This window comes from Podarcis cretensis (assembly GCF_951804945.1).
Source record: "Podarcis cretensis genome assembly, chromosome: 12".
NCBI classification, from domain to species: Eukaryota; Metazoa; Chordata; class Lepidosauria; order Squamata; family Lacertidae; genus Podarcis; species Podarcis cretensis.
Genome location: NC_137181.1, coordinates 33,777,380 through 33,796,902, shown reverse-complemented (window position 1 = coordinate 33,796,902; position 19,523 = coordinate 33,777,380). Strand labels below are relative to the sequence as shown.

Genomic DNA, 19,523 nt, shown 5'->3' with positions numbered 1-19,523 from the left:
ACCTTGCTAAACGTGAGCCCTTTTGCGATTGCAATAAGGCAGAGAACAAGGCTGTGCCTGTTGCCCCTTCACCACCAGCAATGCTTCCCCTTCTCCCTTCCCTATCTATGTGTTGAGATGTCTGCAATAGAAAAGCCTGCTGAACACATGTAGGCACTCCATGTGATCAGTGAGCATTCCAGATCATGATGAGCTTCTGCATGCCTTCAGCAGGATTCACCTTTCTTTACTAATATTTGGATAGTGGAACAGGGGTGGGTGGGTTGCTGCTGGGCTGACGGAGTCGGGATGGAACTGACACAGCCCTGTTCTCTCTCTCTCTCTCTCTCTCTCTCTCTCCCTCTCTCTCTCTCTGTGTGTGTGTGTGTGTGTGTCTTTCTGTCTCTCCCCGCCCTCCGCCCCCATTATTATTATTGCATAGAGTAAAAGGAGCTTGGCCTTACTGGCATTCTCTGAATCAAGGGAAGATGAGTCTGCTCTCTTTGGGTGCTTTTATGTCAGTTTGAGTTTTGGATATAAGTACAGTGAACCTTGGAAGCCAAACACCTTTGAACTCGAACGTTTCGGCTCCCGAACAATTGAAAACTGGAAGTGATTCTTCCAGTTTTCAAACAATTTCCGGAAGCCAAACGTCCGGCACGGCTTCTGATTGGCCATAGGACATTCCTGCAGCCAATTGGAAGCCGCAGCTTGGTTTTCGAATGGATTAAATTTGAAAACCAAGGTATGACAGTATAGGTTTACTAATCTGCCTCTTTGAAGCTGACAAGGCTTCAAAAAGTGGCTTTCTGGTAAAAAAATTTCTAGAAAAAGTTGATAGAGAATTTTATTTCTTATTCAGCTTGTTTTGCGTTAGTTTTTGTTTTAGTTGAGGTCTGGCCAATTTATTGTTCCTTATTTTTCAGGAAATCCTTGCTCGAGGAATTCTTCTTCCATTAATAAATCAGCTCAGTGATCCTGATTATATTAATCAGTATTTCATATGGATGGTAAGCTTCTTACACTTGAACAGTATCTTTAGAATGTTTGTCTACGCACATAGGACTACACACATGTCACTTCAAACCAGAGTTAAACTAGGAATTAAAGCTGCATGCAAAGCTTGATGATGATACACCCACTTTGCTTCTCCTCCATTCCTGGCACACTGCAAGGAGCTAAGCAACGTTTGGGCTTAGTGCTTGCATCCGACACCCGGCTTGTAGTCTGTCCCACTCCAACCCCCCCCCCAAAAAAAACTTACAGTTAGGGTTTGTTGTTAGTTTACCTCACATGGTTTGTCTGGGTTTAGACGTAACGCTAATCTCAACCATGACGTAGCTGTTAGCAGGGTTGCAGCAGCTGCAATCTTTGCTCAGTACAGCATCATACTGTGTGTTCACCTGTAAAACATAGTTAAGCATAACTGGTTAAAACTGAGATGGGACCCAAGCCATTAGGTTCTCACTTTTTAATATACTTAAATAACAACAGATATATTGTAGAAGTTGGCAGTGCAATCATTTAAAAAAACACCCAGTGCTGTTAATTTCTTTCAAGGTAATACTTCCTAATTTTTTGAAGCAGCATTACTAGGAGTGGAACATAGCTTGAAATTAGGAGAATTGTTCAATGTTAATAACAGGACAGTGAAGATTGGGTTGTGAAGGTTATTGCTTAGAAGGTCCAATATGAAGATTTAACGAACACCCAGTTGAGGGGAACTTAAAAAGGAAGGTTGGACTGTAATGCATTGAAAGGAACTATGTCTAGATATATCAGTCTAGCCTGCTTGAGAAACAGTAGATTAACGTGTATTATCTTTTTCCATGTTCATTAGATTCGTGATTCAATTTGCAACTATGAGGCCTTTATGAACATTATTAAAGTAAGTGACAAAGTAGGGGAGTTGGAAGCAGTAAGGGATAAAGCAGCAGAAGAACTACAGTATCTTCGATCTTTAGATACAGCTGGAGATGGTTAGTATTTAAATTACATTTGCAAATTAAAGCATCAATAACATACTACTTGGTTTAAATATGTAAAGGACTGAGAATTCTTAGTCTGAGAGCTGATGTATGGAGGAAAAACCATATTTGCGAGTGTGTTTTCATAAAATGTAATCTCCCCCCCCCCTTTTTTTTTGAATGGCTAGGCAAACACTGAGCTAAATAGGGTGACTTTTGATAACATTTGTTCTTTTAAGAGGTGTACTGGATTAGAAGGCACAGACAAGGAATGCAAAAGCACCTTTTTTTGTTTGATGTAATTCTTACCATGCTAGAAATGACACTTTGGTAGCATTTATTTACCTAAAATCATTGCCTTGTTTTCTCTGCAACAACCTATGCAGTAGGCTACTTGTATTACCATAGGGTAACTAAGGTTGCTGGTGATCTGCAGAAAGTTATGCATTAAGTTCATAGATGAACAGGTTTTTGAACCTTACTCAGTTCCAAGACTCCACTTTTAAATGGACCACAGAAGATAGATAGTGGCTTTCCTAATCGGAGGGATGGGATGGAATTTCAGAATAATGGTTTTCCCAGTCTGGAACTTTTGCCTGTCTAGAAGCTATATCTATTTATTCTTGCCCACCTGTGGTTCTCAATAATTCTGCACCGTAGAGCTACATTTCTAGTGCTAGACTGACAGATTGTCTCATTTAAAATTGGTTACGTAAGCAGTTCAGGAAAGAGGCTTGAGAAGGGGCTATTATGAATATACAAATGACCTTTGGTTTAAATTGGATTGTGCCAGGTTCAAGCACTTAATAAGTTCTTGTGTAAAAGGTATTATTGCAGATTGGTTTTTAGTTCTTAGTGACTTAAATGTTTATCCAGAAAATTTGTAAATCTCACCTATATACTTTTAGTATTTCAGAATAGTGGCCATTATTGGTAATGGTGCATATACACTGTTTTACAAAACAGTCACATATTTCTGCAATGTGTATTCTGTATATTTACTTATTTTGGCCAGCTTATTCTACTTAGCATTGGACAGGGAAAGGGGCTAGGCAAGGGACTAGTCCCCAAACCATGAATTAGAAATCCTGTTCATCCTAGACCTGGCTTGTGAGATTTCATAAGGCATAGACTGTAGGCATGAAAGTGTATATTTGCATCTGTAAGCGCTATATGTAAAAATAAAACCAGGATGGAGTAATTCTGTACCTCAGTAGAAAATACTGTGCAATCATGGTTGTCACAGCATCAGATGATACATGCAACCTTGATTGTGGGGCTGAGTACCTGAGTCAAGATATAAGTGCATATAAAGTTACAGAACTGCATTTGTATCCTAAACTATAGTTTTTAAAAACCAAACGAAGAGTTTTTAATGTTCATTTATTTTTTGCGCCATTTGTTTAAAAATATTTATGATATTACTTTCTAAAAATATTTCTAAAAGCTGACAAACGGAATCCAAAGCCAAGAGTGGCTTGATGTTATAACCCTCACTTTGCATTGTTAGTATTTATTTCAGTTAGTGAAACCAGTGACAATTTCCTTGGCTTTAATAATAATAATCAATATATTTCTCCATTTGTGAAATCACTGCTTCAGTGTCTCTTGGTCATCTTTTTTCTGTACAGACAGCTTTAAGCAATACTTACATTGTAATACTCCAAATACTTCCCATTTTTTGAGTCTTACTTCTTAGTGTGTTTGTTTTCAGATATCAACACTATAAAAAATCAGATAAATAGCTTATTGTTTGTGAAGAAAGTATGTGATTCAAGAATACTGAGGCTGCAGTCAGGAAAAGTAAGTGTGTTTTCTCTGCTAGAATGTGTTAAAATCAAACCAAGTATATATGTATAATCTATAACAGGGATGTCTAACAGGTTGATTGGGATCGACTGGTTGATCCCCGGTAGATTTTGGTAGATCACGGTCGATCTTTGGCTCCTCCCCCGGCCCTGGCCCCTTGCCCCATCCTCTAGGTCGCTAGAACAGAATACAGAGTTTTCTTAGCGAGGCTGGCTCATTAGTGATCTCTCGATGAGCACTTCTTTTCATATTTTTGACCTGAACCCCCCCCCCCAGGGGTAGATTACTGCCAGATTTTAATCATGCAAGTAGATCGCAGTCTCTTGGACGTTGGATGTCCCTGATCTATAACATCACTGGTCCCCTCTCCTGGGTCACTCTCCTGGGACCCTGCCTCTGCCCCACACTGACATGGTGGGAGTTCCATTCATGTGATGCTCTTGCAAGAGGAAGAGAGGAGAGGTGATGGGTTGCTGATGCCTTCTGTAGTCCCTTCCAGCCCCGCCCCCCACGAAGCCTAGTTAGTATCAAAGCCCATTATATACCAGCTTGGTATTGGAAGCACTGCTGAACTGTTCCTGACAGTTTCATAGGCATCATCATGTTTGAATGACTTCCTCAGCCCAGTGAATCTATTCCTAATGCCTTTAACAAAGCATAGAATGTTGAAGTGTGTAGTAGAATGTTGCACGGTCCCTGCATTATTTCCCAGTTGTACTTAGTTTGGGTGAAGGGAAACTTATAGCCCTCAAAATGTTGTTTGACTCTAGCTCCCATCAGCCCCAGGCAGTATGGCCAGTGACCAGGTATAATGGAACTTGGATTTCAACAAAATGTGGAGCGCTGCAGGTTCCCCACCCTGATTAGCTGAAGGACCTCGTGGGCAGCCGACTTTCCATATTACTGGAAATGTTGCTATGACAAAAGAGAGAGTTTTCTTCTTGGGAAGAAAACATGCATGATGCTACTAAAATGGTTTTACGTTGTGATTGTATATTGATTTTAATCTAGGAACCTATTAACATGATGTGGTCTTTATCCAGGAAATAGATACTGTGAAACTGGCTGCAAACTTCGGAAAACTTTGCACAGTCCCTCTGGACACCATTCTTATTAACAATGTTGCACTACAATTTTTTATGGGTAAGAGAACAGTAGTTGTGTGTTTTTAAAACTATGAAATACCATCATAGCCTGCAGTAGGCACAAATGAATTATAAAGAGAGGAGAAATTAATTTTTGGCCACATCCACTTCACTACCAAACCTTGCTGTCCATACTATCTAACACAAATGAGGAGAACCTTTTTTTTAAAAAAAAAATGTGAATGGCTCACTTGATTCCAAGGCTAAAGAGCTGCAATGTATTGCCAACTCTGCCATTTTTAAAGTAACATGATTCCTTCCAGAGCAGCAAGGAAGCAGTAGATAGGACTTAGGGAGCAGCATGTAAACACCAAAGTTCAGAGCAATTTGTTAGTAAGTATGTTGAGCATATAATTTTGATTATAATTATTCTGATCCAAAATCAGCATCACTTTGCTAATTTAATTTTTTTATCTACCGTAGTTCTTCCGGGTAAATTATTTGGGTAGGATATTTGTATCCTAATAGATGTGACTGAATTATTATTTGCAGATTACATGCAGCAGATGGGCGGCCAAGCACATCTCTTTTTCTGGATGACCGTAGAAGGATACAGGGTTACAGCACAGCAGCAGCTGGAAGTGCTATTGAGTCTTCAGAAAGATGGAAGGCATCAGACTACAGAAACCAAAGGCCTATTAAAGTCAGCTGCAGTTGGAATTTATGATCAATATTTGTCAGAGAAGGTAAGAATGGGTTTTAAAGGAAAATTAAGCTATATGATAGCTGTATTCTAAAGGTTACATAGGCACCTTAAGATCAAGCTGCTGAACCTGAGTCCAATATTTGAAGATGCAGAGGCTCTGATAAACTTAATAAAATTGAACTACAGAGGATCAGTCTTTACTTTTTACTCAGAATAATGTCCTTCATTTTTATTCTTTATGTTTGGCTTTGAGCAAGTCAATTTGAATTTGGGGATTCAGACCGAATGTGACAAAGTCCTTAGTTGTTTGGTTCCTTTTTTTATTTCTCTTGAAGAGACAAGACTAACAAACATGCATTTTAGATACATTTTAAGAAATATATTTTCTTCAGATACGAAATGGTAGGTCCTGACTAGCATTTCTAGAATCTACTTATAACTCAACATGTTTCTCCCTTGACTAGTGATCTTAGTTTGATGAAAATAACTGTTGCAGTCTTTACTTGTTAGGTGTCTGTCTCTAGCTTTATTTTTTCTCTCTGCAATAATAATTTGAGTTTTATTTTTTTACAAATTAAAATAAGGTCAAGTGGTGCACAAATTTATTGAGTTCTCTATGGCAGGCATCACCAAGAGTCAATATTGATGATACCTTGGTTGCAAAACTGGCAGAGAAACTGAATAATGAGGATCCAACTCCTGAAATATTTGATGAGATTCAGAGAAAGGTATAGTATGCTAATTCTCCTTTTCATATGTATTGGTGGAAGTTGGTTGCTAATAACTGATTTTGTTGATTTTCAATGAAAATTCAAAGTTATCCCAGAAATATTGCAGCATTTCCATTACATGCAACTCATAGCTTGCTTTCTGTGGCTTGTGGCAGATGTAAAAGTACCAAACTTCTAAAAAATGGAGTGCTCCCATATATGAATTCTCCCTCACTTCCTTTTTTTCAGAGTTAACTAGGGTGCCATGTTGAGTTTGCTCTGAATTTGATCATAACTGGTCTAAGCTTTAATTGGGGCGTGCCCAGCTTCTCAGTTCCAAAATGCACAGCAACAAGTTCATTAGCAGCTCAGCAAAATTGTCCTAGGGGCAATTTTGTGTGGATAACACAGCTTTATTAACAGCATGGCAGAGAAATTGCTTGGTTGGTTTAAATATTGACCCAGTTTTTAGACCAGAGCTTTCCAAACTGTGTCGTGACATGTTAGTGTGTCACTCCCCATGCTCCTCCTGGGGCTGGAAAGGGGTTGGTTTAACCTCTGGTTTGCTAGTAAAACTTAATTACTGCGTCGCAAAATGATGCATGTCTAAAAAGTATGTCACCAACATGAAAAGTCTGGAAAGCTCTGCTTTAGACCTTCATTAGTTAACTGCTTTAGTTAGTTAATTAACTAAGGTTTTGACCAGGGGTAGGCAACCTAAGGCCCATGGGCCACAAGTGGCCCACGGGGGTCGTTTAACTGGCCCCCGGGCAACCCCCGAGCTGAGCTGCCCGCTCGGCGTGTCCCTGCGTGCTGTGCTAAACGGGTGCAGTGCAGCGCAGCGCAGGAACTAGCTTCTGCGGTGCCAGAAATTGCGTCTACACATGTGCAGATGCCGAAAATCGCATCTGCGCAGATGCTGGAAATCACGGGCACATGTCCAATCCAGCCCATAGAGGGATATCCACTGGAGTGAACTGGCACAGGCAAGGTAAACTTTGCCGGCCCCGGTGGACGAAAGGGGAAATGGATTCACTACAAATTGGAAACAGAAGCTTTACAGTGCTTATAAAGGAGAAAGGGAAGAGGAAGTGGGAAGTTTGTGAGCCGAAGGCTTACCATGACTCATGCACCTAAAGACGAGCTGTGTTCTGAATTGAGATACTCAGGTTTATAATTAGGAAAGCAATGTTGTTCAACCTGGTAAGGCCTGCCATTCTTCCTTGGGTGCTCTGCCACAATTTAGGAGACCTTTGAAGTCTAAACTGATTGATTCCATAATTGCGAGTAATACTGAACTTTCCATTCCATAAGGTATATGATATGATGCTCCGGGATGAACGCTTCTATCCTTCATTCAGACTGCATGTCCTCTACGTCCGAATGCTTGCTGAGCTAGATATGCTAAAGGACCCTAGCTTCAGAGGATCAGATGATGGTGAAGGGGGTAAGTTTATGTTGTGAACCACCCTGTGATCTTTGGATGAAGGGCTATATACAGATTTAATAAATAAAATAAAAATAAAGTTTATTCCAGACTTTAATTGTTATGTTTTATGCTTATTTGTGATATCATTGCAGCATCAAATTTACTGTGTGATGTTTTTTAATCTGTTTAAATGTTTCCTCCATCTCATCCTCTATGCCCAGTAACAATTTAAGAACCAAGGTGTATATAAGTCCAGTTTCCAAAAAGGAGCCCACATTGTGTGCGTGTGCATGTGTGTTTAAGATGAGAGGCACTGATATGTCTTAGCAGAAGGAAGTTTCACTGTTGGGTTAATTGTGCACCATACCCATAGGACTTTAAAAACATGCAGTCATTCTGCATTGAGCTTGCATCGTGCATGAATAGAGAACAGTTTCCTTTGGATAAACTATACACTTTATGGTATGGAAGAGAAATATATAAACCTCACAAAACATAATTATGATCTATATCCAATTTCTTTCATCCTGGTATTTATGAAATGTTACAAGCAGCCCCTTAGTAAACTGAATATCAAACTTTATTGCAAACTTTTCAAGTCTAGCAAAAAGTCTGTAGCTTGCTCAATAAAAGAACACTCAAGTGTGATTCTACAATTTCTCCCCCTCCCCTGTGTTTTCATATTAAGTTCTGCTGTATGAACACGTATTGTATTGTCGTGGCCCATCCCAGATAAGGAAGACACACATCTGATAGTTAACTCTATTGGCAAGAGAAGCACTTGCAGCAAGTTCCACAGTGCTCTGATGATCACATGCTTATAGCCTCTAGGCAGCTGTCTATAGGTCTAGAACCTGTAGAACAGTTGCAGGTTCCCTCCTCCAGTTTATATGCCTTCCTCTGATGGGTTGTGTACCTGCAACCCAAGACTTCTCCTGCATGGAAGTCATTAAACTTTTTACCATAACTGTTCCTGATTTTATTAATATGTGAAATAGGGTAATATTATATGATAGTAAGGGACGTGGGTGGCGCTGTGGGTAAAACCTCAGCGCCTAGGACTTGCCGATCGCATGGTCGGCGGTTCGAATCCCCGCCGCGGGGTGAGCTCCTGTCGTTCGGTCCCAGCTCCTGCCCACCTAGCAGTTCGAAAGCACCCTTAAGTGCAAGTAGATAAATAGGTACCGCTTCATAGTGGGAAGGTAAACGGTGTTTCCGTGTGCTGCTCTGGTGCCGGTTTGCCAGAGCAGCTTCATCACTCTGGCCACGTGACCCGGAAGTGTCTGCGGACAGCGCTGGCTCCCAGCCTCTAGAGTAAGATGAGCGCACAACCCTAGAGTCTGTCACGACTGGCCCGTACGGGCAGGGGTACCTTTACCTTTACTATATGATAGTAATAGACAAATAACAAGTGTGCTTTGCTGCCACCTAGTGGTATAGATTAGTAATACCTTTAAGTTTTATAATTAGGGCCACACTTGCATGCCTGCTAACAGAGTTTACCGTATTTGTTCTAATCTAATTAGGAATACTGTGATGCATGGAACTTTCAGATTAGCCTAAAATTCATTGTTAAGTTAAACCATGTGGATATCAGTAATGTTTTGTAATTAGATCTTCGTTTACACTTTCTACTCGGAAAGAAATCCTGATATGTAACACTTCACATGTTAACTTGCTTAAACATTTATGTTTTGACATACAGTTCTGTCTCTTATTTCGACAGAATCATTCAATGGTTCTCCTACTGGCAGCATTAATTTGGTAAGTGTGTTTTTTCAACTGTAATGCTGGCAGGGCTGGCAGGGTGGGGTAGGGGGAACAGGACTCTTTCCTTGTGCTATCTTCCAAATAACTATCACCGTCAGCGGCTCTTTATCTGTCAGGGGGAAACATACAGGTGCTTTCAGTCATTCAGTAACAAAAAGTAGTGAGGATATCAATAAGAGAAAGATCAGTGCTGTGACAACTGCATCCTATGGCATCTCCTTTTCTGACCCTGCTCCTGACTTTTAACAGAAATTAGTTGAAGCTTTCCTACAATTTTTATCCTGGCCAGGAAAAATTCACCCACCCAAATTTACATTTCACCCAAATTTACGTTTGGCTTCTGCTAAATATAAGGATAGTTTCATGAAAAAGTAGCAATATATTTTTGGTAGCATTTTCTATTGTCATTTCAAACTACAGACACACTCCCACATCCCACACATACGTGCCCACGTTTACGCAGGCCACTGCAAAATAAATAAGAAAATAAACAGGCCTTCTCTTGCTCAGGACTGCTGCCATTGATCGACCAGAAGCAGAGGGGGAGGCACCTTCTCCCTACCTCTCCTGCACATCTGTGCCCCCATCCTGGCACCAGTTCTGCTTGGCGCCCTTCTCAGTCCTCAGCCTCCACGGCCGTCTGCTGCTACCACACATACTGGCTCACACAGAGAAAGGCAGGCAAGCTTGCAGGCTTGGGACATGCTGGGCAGTGGCCCCGGGTGAATCTGCCTCCCTCTCCCTCATCTTCTCATTCTCATCCCCATTCATCCTCCCTATTAAAGTGGGGTGCTCCCCACTTTATGTGATTTCACCTATGCCCACGTGGACCTGGAATGTAATCCCCGTGTAAGTGGGGGACACCTGTAATTGTTAATTGGGAGATTATGTAACTAAAGCTTTACTTATTTAATTAATGAGAAGCAAATTTAATTGATGCTGGTGGGACTTAATTGGTGGGGTTTTTAAATTCTATTTCTAGTGATCTATTTTGAAGTTAGTTTATTAACATATCAAGGAGAGGGATGTGGTAACCTTTCTTTCAGGCAAGCTAGTTTACTGCCTGGAGGACATTCTGTTTTTACATAGAAAGCATCCAGAAATATGGTTTTCCCTCTACAATCTCAAGTGATAGCATTCCAAATGAAGACCTCATTCTCAGTATTGTGTAGATACAATTTAGATACCAACCTTAAGAAGGAAGTGTTCAAAGATAGGTCTATTGGCTGCTTGTAGCTGTGATACCTAAGTGGAACCTCCATATCCAGGGAAAATATACATCTGAATACTGGGTGCATAGGACAATCATGGAGTTTGACTTCCATTTTTGATCTTTGCTTGCAAAGTTGTAGAGGCATCCACTTGTAGGCTTTCAGAAATAAAATGCTGCACAATATTGGCTCCTGGTCTGTCAAAGCAGTTTGTCATTCTTTCTAAAATTGTGACTCTGGCTATTCTTCTCTTCTAGTCATTGGATGATCTTTCAAATGTGCCTGCTGATGAGTCAATACAATTACATGCATATATTTCAGATACCGGTGAGTTCAGTAGTGATGCTTTCTCTTTCAATATTTGGTCATACTATCATGCCTGTTGTGTTCCTTTTCTTCATAAACCTTGATTAACTCTGCTGTCATGTACCTCTTTTAAACCTAACTACTTTCCGCCACAACCTTTTTGTCCTCATGACCTCTGCTTGCTTGGTGTGGTTATTGGTACTCACAAACCCCAGGAACAAAGAACTGCTTAAGGCTCATGAAGGGGCTTGATGTAGCCCCATAGATTTTAAAAGCTTATTTTTTCTTGAGCAGCTGCCACACCACTCATTCAAACCTTTTGAAACTTTCCTTAGTTTCAAAGAAGTTTTCCAGGCAAGCCTATAGGTTTTTGGGGGGTTATGGAATTATTTGGAGTTCCTTGGCTCCTATGCCATTCTAATTTTGGATTTTTTCCCTGTATTATAAAAATGTCATTTAGTTGTGTTGAAATTCCATGAATGCCTTAGACTATTCAATATAAGAATGAGTTTGTTTCATTTTCATTTAATGTACAATAATGTCACCATTAAATTGCATGTATTGCACCATAATTTCATTTGTTCACATCTAACATTCACCTTCTATTTACATTAAGCAAACATTTGTATTATTATAGCACACTCAGATATTTTTCTTAAACAATAAAGAGGTCTTCAGATCTATCTGATGGGGGAACAGCTCTTATCATTCCAGGCATGAATACTAGCAGCCGTTTTTTCAGTTGTGATTTGAAACTCTTTTTAAAGTGTTGAATCTATGGGTGGTATTCCAGTAAAAAAGGATGTCCACTTACACAGTAGGACTCCTGCCCCCCATCCCCAGATCTGCCCCAGAGGTTTGGAGGAACCTCTCAAACAGATTTAGGGGTGCATGGAAGGACAAATTTCACAAGCAGAAATTATTGATAGAATGATTGCCTTAGCAGTAAGTTGGATTCCAATATAAAAAGAGCTGGAAATGAAAATATGCCTAAAATTGAAACTGAAACATGCCTTAAGTTAAATGGCCTGATATTACAGGGAAATCACCACTTATGTGGGGATTCCCTTCCTGGCTGCTGAGAGTGGGGGTTCTCCTGTTCTGCCCCCTATTTGGCACTGAAAACAGTGGGCGTGTCAATGGGGGCGCTTGTGCTGGTCGTACACAAATGGGAAGATGCCTATAGTTGCTAAATAAGCATCTATCACTACACTTCATATTCTGTTATTGGTAATAACCACTGAATATGGCAGCTTTACAGAGACAACCAACTTCTGTGATCCTGGGAGTCAGAAATTCTTCATTTGGTGTGTGTCTCCCCCCAAAAGTTTATTTTCAATATATGACAGTTGTTGCTCCCTAGCTTTCAAATCTCATATATTTACCACATACAGCTTCAGTTAGTTTGACATACCCAGTTCCTAAGTAGCTACAGATACAACCTAAACCAACAATGGAATAGTGGAATCAACCTCCTGTTGTTGGTACCCCTTTTCAAGTACCTGCCCAGGTACATCATAGGAGTCAGAAGACACAAATGACCTGAGACTAGTATGCCTGCGTCCATTCAGTAAATTTTATGTGACTTCACTGCCAGAAATGAATGAAATAATTTGTATGCAGCTGCGTCATATACTGTCAGTCTGGTATACAGCATTTGGTTGTACAAATAGAGCCCTCCCACCCCCTTCCCAAAGCTGGGAAGGTGCTAAATAGACTTTGGAAAGGAGAATGGAGGACTCTAGGACCCTGTCAGAGCCACCATGCCTCCTTCCAAAAGCTCAGCACCTAGCTCACCTAGCTTTGGGAAGGCAGCACAAGAGTCGGAAGGGGTGCCAAGTGTTGTCAAGGGCCGCCCCAAAAGGCCTTGAAGGCTGCCTGCAGTCTTCAGGTTGCCGGTTGGACTGCCCTGATCTAAACAAGAACATTTTGCTGAAGTATCGCTTGATTATAGGATGCTATGATTTCATACACAGAGCAAGGCAGTTTGTTTTCTTCCTCAGTTTGCATGTCCATTTTGTCTCCACTTCCTGTCATTTCCAACATCTCTTCATTTCATGTCTCTTCTGCCCTTTCGCCTTCCTCTTTTGTGTTTCTTTCTTCTTCCTTCGTTTTTTGTTTTAAATTGCTAGTTTATGCTGATTATGACCCATATACTGTGGCAGGAGTTTGCAATGACCACGGCAAGACATACGCGCTATATGCTATCAGTGTTCGTCGTCGAACCCCAAATGGTGACGAAGTATGGAAAACATATCGTCGCTACAGTGACTTCCACGACTTCCACATGAGGATTACTGAGCAGGTAATATTTGCAGTTAAAATGTGTGTGTGGAAAGAGCAGGTGGCTTCCTCGATTAATTAGTGATGAAAGAGGTTCAGTGAGCTTATCTGTTCTGTGCTCCTGATAATCTACTGGAGCTGGGATAAACTAACTATAAGCTAAGTCCAAACTTAGGAGAAGTTATGGTTTGGCTTGTAGTGACCTCAGAATAAAGTAAGTTAATATCCCAAACAATCCTGTTCCAAACTTCAGCTGCATTGCTAATTTAAATGAGCTTTTAGCTCAATGATAATTTATGTTTTGGTCTCAGGTTCTGTCCCTAGTAATTCCAGGTATGGGTGGGAAAGACCCCCATCTGAAATCCTTTAGAGCAGGCATGGCCAAACTTGGCCCTCCAGCTGTTTGGGGACTAAAATTCCCATCATCCCTGTCCATTGGTCCTGTTAGCTAGGGATTATGGGAGTTGTAGTCCCAAAACAGCTGGAGGGCCAAGTTTGGCCATGCCTGCTTTAGAGCTGTTGCCAGTTAAGAGTCATGCTGCCCTCCAAAGGTTTTAAACTACAACTCCTATCAGCCTCAGTCAGCATGGCCAGTAATCAAAGATGATGTAGTACAAACATTTGGAGGGCATCACATTGGCTACCCTTGATCCAAATGGACCAATGGTGTGACTTGGTATCAGGCAGCTTCCTAGGTTCTCATACTACTACAGAATTGATATTTAGGATCACATTACTGTGCAGAGAAGTATCTTGTATGCTTACACACATATGGAAAAAGAATGTGTCGGGCAGAAACTTAAGCTAAATCTATCCTTGACATTTTCATTTCCTGTATGTAAAAGGTATCTTGTGTACACAGATAAATGGATAAGACTAATGGTTCTTTATTCTGCATGGATGAGCATTCAGTTGCATGAACCCACATTGTTAGCCCGAAGTGGTACAGTCTAAAACAAGTTGTTCACTTGTCCAGTTGACGCTAAACATTCTTAGCATTGGTGCAGATGTAACATTCCAGATGTTTCCCATCACAGTTAGTTCTGGGGGTGAGTGAGGGAGCTTCTTCCTGATTTCTTAAACAAAGTAAATAGATTGGAAGTGTTGTATCAGAAATGGAACCGGAATGTATTTATGAAATGAATACATAGTAATTCAGTTTGGATGTGGATGTTAGGTATATATTCAAAATAAAAATTTATGGGTTCTTTTCTAGTTTGAAAATCTAGGAAGTATGTTAAAGCTTCCTGGTAAAAAAACATTTAACAACATGGACAGAGACTTCTTAGAAAAAAGGAAGAATGATTTAAATGCATATTTGCAGGTATGTTGTTATATTCAAATTTTTCATTATGTGTGCATTAATAATTTTTTTCCTAATTTGATCTCTTGAAAATTTGCAGCAAAGTTCAGGGCTGCCTTCAGATATTTTCTAAAAGTCAGGTAGTTGTTTATTTCCTTGACATTTGACAGGAGGGTGTTCCACAGGGTGGGCGCCACTACCAAGAAGGCCCTCTGCCTGGTTCCCTGTAACTTCACTTCTCACAGTGAAGGAACCTCCAGAAGGCCCTCGGAGCTGCACCTCAGTGTCCGGGCTGATCGATAACTTGATATGTTACAATTGAAAGTGTTTTCAGGCATAGTAGTTCTTTTTGATGATATGAAACATGTCACAATCTTCTACTAGCATCATGGTGTCACTGCATTGGGCTCTGACTCCACCGTGATCACAAGGCAAGAGCAAAGATTCTGGGAAAGTGGGCCGCTCCCATTCAGTTTTTTTTGCTGCTGCTTGATAAAAGCCACCACATCACCTTAAGCTCCTGTTTTTCTTACATTTCCTCAAGCTATTTTTTCCTCTTTCTACAGTTCCTTCATAACTTTGTGAGACCTTTTATCTTATTTCCTTTCCATTCACTATCCTTCAAAGAAAGACAAAAAGATACTAGTAGAAGATAGTACAATTGGTACTGACCTGAAGTGTAGGTTTCTGTGATGTCATGGGGTCGGTAGGGCCACTCCCTAATATGGACTGCAATGTGCCTCTTCATTTTCTTACATGTTCTATGCCCTGTTGTTTAAGGGGAAAGTGGGCATCTTTTATTTCCTTACTACCTGAAACTCCGATGAGTGTTTGAGCTTGGCAAGTCCATAAAACTGTTTGGGAGCCCATAAAACTGATTGGGAGCCCCCACTTCCCCAAAGAGTCTTTGGTTCTGCCTCGTGATCAGAGTGGAGTTGCAGCCCAATTGAGTGACCCCATGACCCCATAGAGGTCAGGGCCAATTCTACTTTTAGGCACAGTTTCAGTTGCTTTTATGAAAGATGCCTTTAAAATGTGAGAGTAATGGTACGCCTGTAACCTTTATATTTTTAGACGGAATTGGAATAAATGTACAGACATACTAGCTTGTTCTGAGGGCACAAAGCCCACAAAATGTCAGACAAAACTGATAAGATTTGACAGGTACTTTCTAACGTGAGAGGGTTTGGGTTTTTTTGAATGGGGGAAGGACTGAACTCGCCGATTCTGCTTAGGAGACGGACTACTAGTTCTTTTGGGAAGCAGGAGCTATGCAAAAGCATTTAAAACATCTTATTTCTGCTCTGCTGTAACATGTTTTATCATTCAGAACCAAAATGCTCACCTTCCAAAATTACCTGCCTCCTTTACTTCTTAGCTTTTGTTAACTCCTGAAGTGATGAAATGTTATCCAGCTTTGATACACTGTGTGTATGACTTCTTGGAAAACAAGGCATACAGTAAAGGAAAGGGAGAGATTGCTCGGAAGGTAAGGATATTATCTGTTGTCTAGCAGGGCTCAGTGATGGCTGTCGTCCTACAACATTGTGCACAATCAACATAATCTGTTATTCATATTGTATGCCCTTTGTTTTTTAGCTTGCATTACATGATTTATACACATGGAATAAATGAAGATACAAATAAGGGGTTGTTGTTTTTTTGAAACAGAAGCATTTATTTATTGGCAAAGAAGCCAAACTTGCATAAGAGAATTGTAATACAAAAAGTTTCTGTATTGTTTATAAGTTTGCTATCAAGCCTGAGATGCACCTAGTGTTGAAAGATGTAAATATCCCTTCCCTTTTATTTACCCTAAAATCCTCTGCCCATTCCAGGCACCACATGCTTCATGACTCCAACCACCTGCTCAAAAGAGAGAATGCATGTCACCCTCTAAGACTGGTTTTTGAGGCTGTTTCACATCAAAGAGCAAAAGGAGCTAAGCACCAAATTTTAAAATGCAGCACTTTGTCAAAGTTGATCATTTAGTAATTGTGCTTGAAGTAGATCAACTTGCAGATTTTACATGCTTACTTACCCCTTTTGCCCTCACAATTTCTTTCCATAAATTAGGCACAGCTTTCCGGGCTATTCTAAAAAATTAAATTTAAGTAGAGGCTGAACCAAAATACATGTGTCTAAAATGATTCAAGCTTCTGTAACTTCCTGGAGACTGAATTCCTGTTGTTCTTAAACTTTTTCATTTGAATGGAACAGTTAAATTAGTGCATATTCATATTGTGCCATGGTTTGTAGAGTTCCTATCAGCTCATTTGCATGCCACTTTAAAATATGAGGTTTTCTTGTTTGGCAAAAAAGAAAGAGCCTTTGCCCAGAAACCCTTGAGGGCTAGACTGAGGACCATGTTGTCTCTTCAGGAATCGCTGTGCTTCTGCCTTAAAAAGATGGGGGGCTTTAAATCCAAATGCATAATTATATCTGAAAGAAGTTTCTGTATTTTGCATGATCCTGCATTGCAATTCCATTATAGATATTACACAAGGGCCATATGGACATGGTAAGGGAGTGAAAGTAATGTATTTTATACATTTATCCCGCAAGGATTCTTAAGATAGCTAACATACAACAGGGACACAACAACATATTGACAAAACCACAACAAAATGTTAATGGATTAAAAAAAACACCAGGCAAATTTTGTTGGGTAGCAACAGCAAGCATCAAACTCTAATAAAAACTAAGGGAAAAAAACCATTCCTAACCATTTTCTGGCAGGCAAGCAAAAGTAGGACATTCCACAGATTAGGGGTAATATAAAGCCCTTCTCTCTAGCCACTGCCAACACCTCAAGAAGCAGAAACACTCAGACCAAGTCCTCAGAAAAAGGTATTGGGGTAGATGTCATGCTTTTCAGTCCCAGACTACTTAGGGCTTTGACGGTCAGAAACGGCACTTAAAATTGTGCCTAGAAATAAATAAGTAGCCAATATAGATAGATTGGTTATTTAATTTCTATACAGCTTAATATATAAAAATATCTCTAAGTGGTGTGCAAAAAATGAAGCAAGAACAAACAACCTAAAGAAAAACACAGTTACATATAAAAATGTTAGATAAAGACAAAATTATATATAAATCAATATCAATTCATTTGCCTGTTGACACTGTTCTTTAACTGTTCTCTGTTCTCTCATGTTAGAACCAATTGACCATCTAGCAGCTATATTTTCCCCCAGTTGTAGTTTCCAAGCAGTCTTTAGAGGCAGCCGCAACAATTGAGGCTGTCAGTGGAGTTTCGTTGCAAGAAAAGCCATACCTGGCCAATCAGCCAAACGCTCCAGAGAATACTTGAGCATCCTTCTGGAAAGGGAGGTCTAATTTCACGCCAGGCTGTAATTGGCTGGCTTTAGAGGTGTGAATAGGCTTGATGCTACATTTTTCTAGGTTCTTAGGTGTCCCATCAATTATATTTGCTCACTTGGAAAAACTCTTGGACACAGGCATTTGTCCTTGCCTCCTCCCAAACAGTTGATTTACAAACAGCTCATGACCACTTTGGAAATATGCCCACTGCATTACAAGTCTTGGGTGAGACACATTACAATATATATTTTGAGTTGTAATGGATTTTATATATATGCAAGCAACAGAAATCAGCAAATAACATAGTTCTCATTTTTTAAAAAAACTTTAAAAAAAATTATTGGACCAAAACAGGGACTCTAGCTTGGCAGGGAACCTACTCTAGGAGTGTGGATAATAATGCTTAGAACAACTGTATAGATTATATTATAGAAGTAAACTAGTAATATAGAATCACACATTATGATCTATCAGAAACAATGTGCCCATTTCAAATTATTTCCCTGTATAGTAGAAAATAATCTATGTTTTGATGTCACAGAATTATTGCCCCCCCCCATATTATAGGCTGATGGGGCTGGCTGATGTGTAGTATTAAAACTTAGATTAGTTCTTTTTAGATCTTTGATGCATTACAGAGGTGGAGGAAGACCACATACGGCTGCCATCTTCAGCAGCAGTGCTTTGTTAATTGGAATGTGTAACTCCACACATTCTTACTCTTTCAAAATAACAAATAAATGCACACAGGATAACATTTGTCTGCTTCAAGGGCAAGGGTCTATTATCCCCAGTAGCTGGTGTGTACACTTCAATGATGAACACTTTAATTTAGTGTTCGCTCTCTCGCTCTTTCTCTCTCTCCTCTCCCTTTTATTTTCTCATCTTCTTTTGTTGCAGCTTCCCAAAAAGCTGCTCTTAAGGGTGTTGGGACTTTTTGGAACAGTATGAACTTTGGGTTGGGGGGAATACAACTGGAGGGGAAAATCTGAGACCACCCCCTGTGTGGGTGGAGATGTCTTCTGCTTGAGCAGGGGCTCTCTAGCTTCCATTCCATTAATATTATTCAGCACCAGTAAACATGGTACTTTGCATAGTAATGTTACAAAAGCAAATCCCTTGCCCAAGAAACTTGCTGTCTGTGGATGACATTTCTCTCAGTTTTGATCGTTTTCAAAGTCAGGGCATGTATTTTACAAAATTAGCCTTACTGATGCCTGAAATTAACACAGTAATATTTTTTTCGTAGTAATGGCTTTGTATTACTGCTCTCCAAAGCAGTGTGATGTTTTCAACACACATTATTGGATGACAAGTCATATCCTCATAGATTTATGCAATCGTGGTAAATGTTTTCCTCTTCAGATGGACACATTTGTAAACCCACTGCGTAACTCTATGAGAAATGTTTCAAATGCTGTCAAGTCCTTCCCTGACAGCTTCGCAGAGGGGATGACTAAAATGTCAGACAACATGGGCAAAATGTCAGAAAGATTTGGACAAGACATAAAGCAATCATTTTTCAAGGTAAGAATGCATTGAAGTAACGCACATTAGACTTGGTTCCATTTTGGGCCGCCTCATTTAAACATGATCAGACTAGGCAAAGTGTGAGGTAACAGTTATGTTTAATAGTGC

The 19,523-nt window shown here is 40.1% G+C and overlaps 1 protein-coding gene and 1 long non-coding RNA gene across 4 annotated transcripts in view; both read left to right on the top strand.

Moving 5' to 3' along the window:
* The window catches only part of LOC307199859, a 531,299-nt gene that overhangs the window by 334,483 nt on the left and 177,293 nt on the right, over positions 1 to 19,523 (top strand). The window lies entirely within an intron of this gene.
* The window catches only part of SNX13 (sorting nexin 13), a 63,383-nt gene that overhangs the window by 33,510 nt on the left and 10,350 nt on the right, over positions 1 to 19,523 (top strand). Inside the window, exons 9-21 of one of the 3 annotated variants that reach the window (XM_079947896.1) lie at positions 906 to 989; positions 1,820 to 1,958; positions 3,661 to 3,749; positions 4,799 to 4,898; positions 5,393 to 5,586; positions 6,170 to 6,274; positions 7,571 to 7,703; positions 9,412 to 9,449; positions 10,924 to 10,993; positions 13,105 to 13,277; positions 14,472 to 14,579; positions 15,937 to 16,047; positions 19,251 to 19,412. In XM_079947896.1, the coding sequence (XP_079804022.1) occupies positions 906 to 989; positions 1,820 to 1,958; positions 3,661 to 3,749; positions 4,799 to 4,898; positions 5,393 to 5,586; positions 6,170 to 6,274; positions 7,571 to 7,703; positions 9,412 to 9,449; positions 10,924 to 10,993; positions 13,105 to 13,277; positions 14,472 to 14,579; positions 15,937 to 16,047; positions 19,251 to 19,412 (1,506 nt within the window). The remainder of the gene's footprint in view (positions 1 to 905; positions 990 to 1,819; positions 1,959 to 3,660; positions 3,750 to 4,798; positions 4,899 to 5,392; positions 5,587 to 6,169; positions 6,275 to 7,570; positions 7,704 to 9,411; positions 9,450 to 10,923; positions 10,994 to 13,104; positions 13,278 to 14,471; positions 14,580 to 15,936; positions 16,048 to 19,250; positions 19,413 to 19,523) is intronic. The other 2 variants (XM_079947897.1, XM_079947898.1) reach the window with 2 other exon arrangements.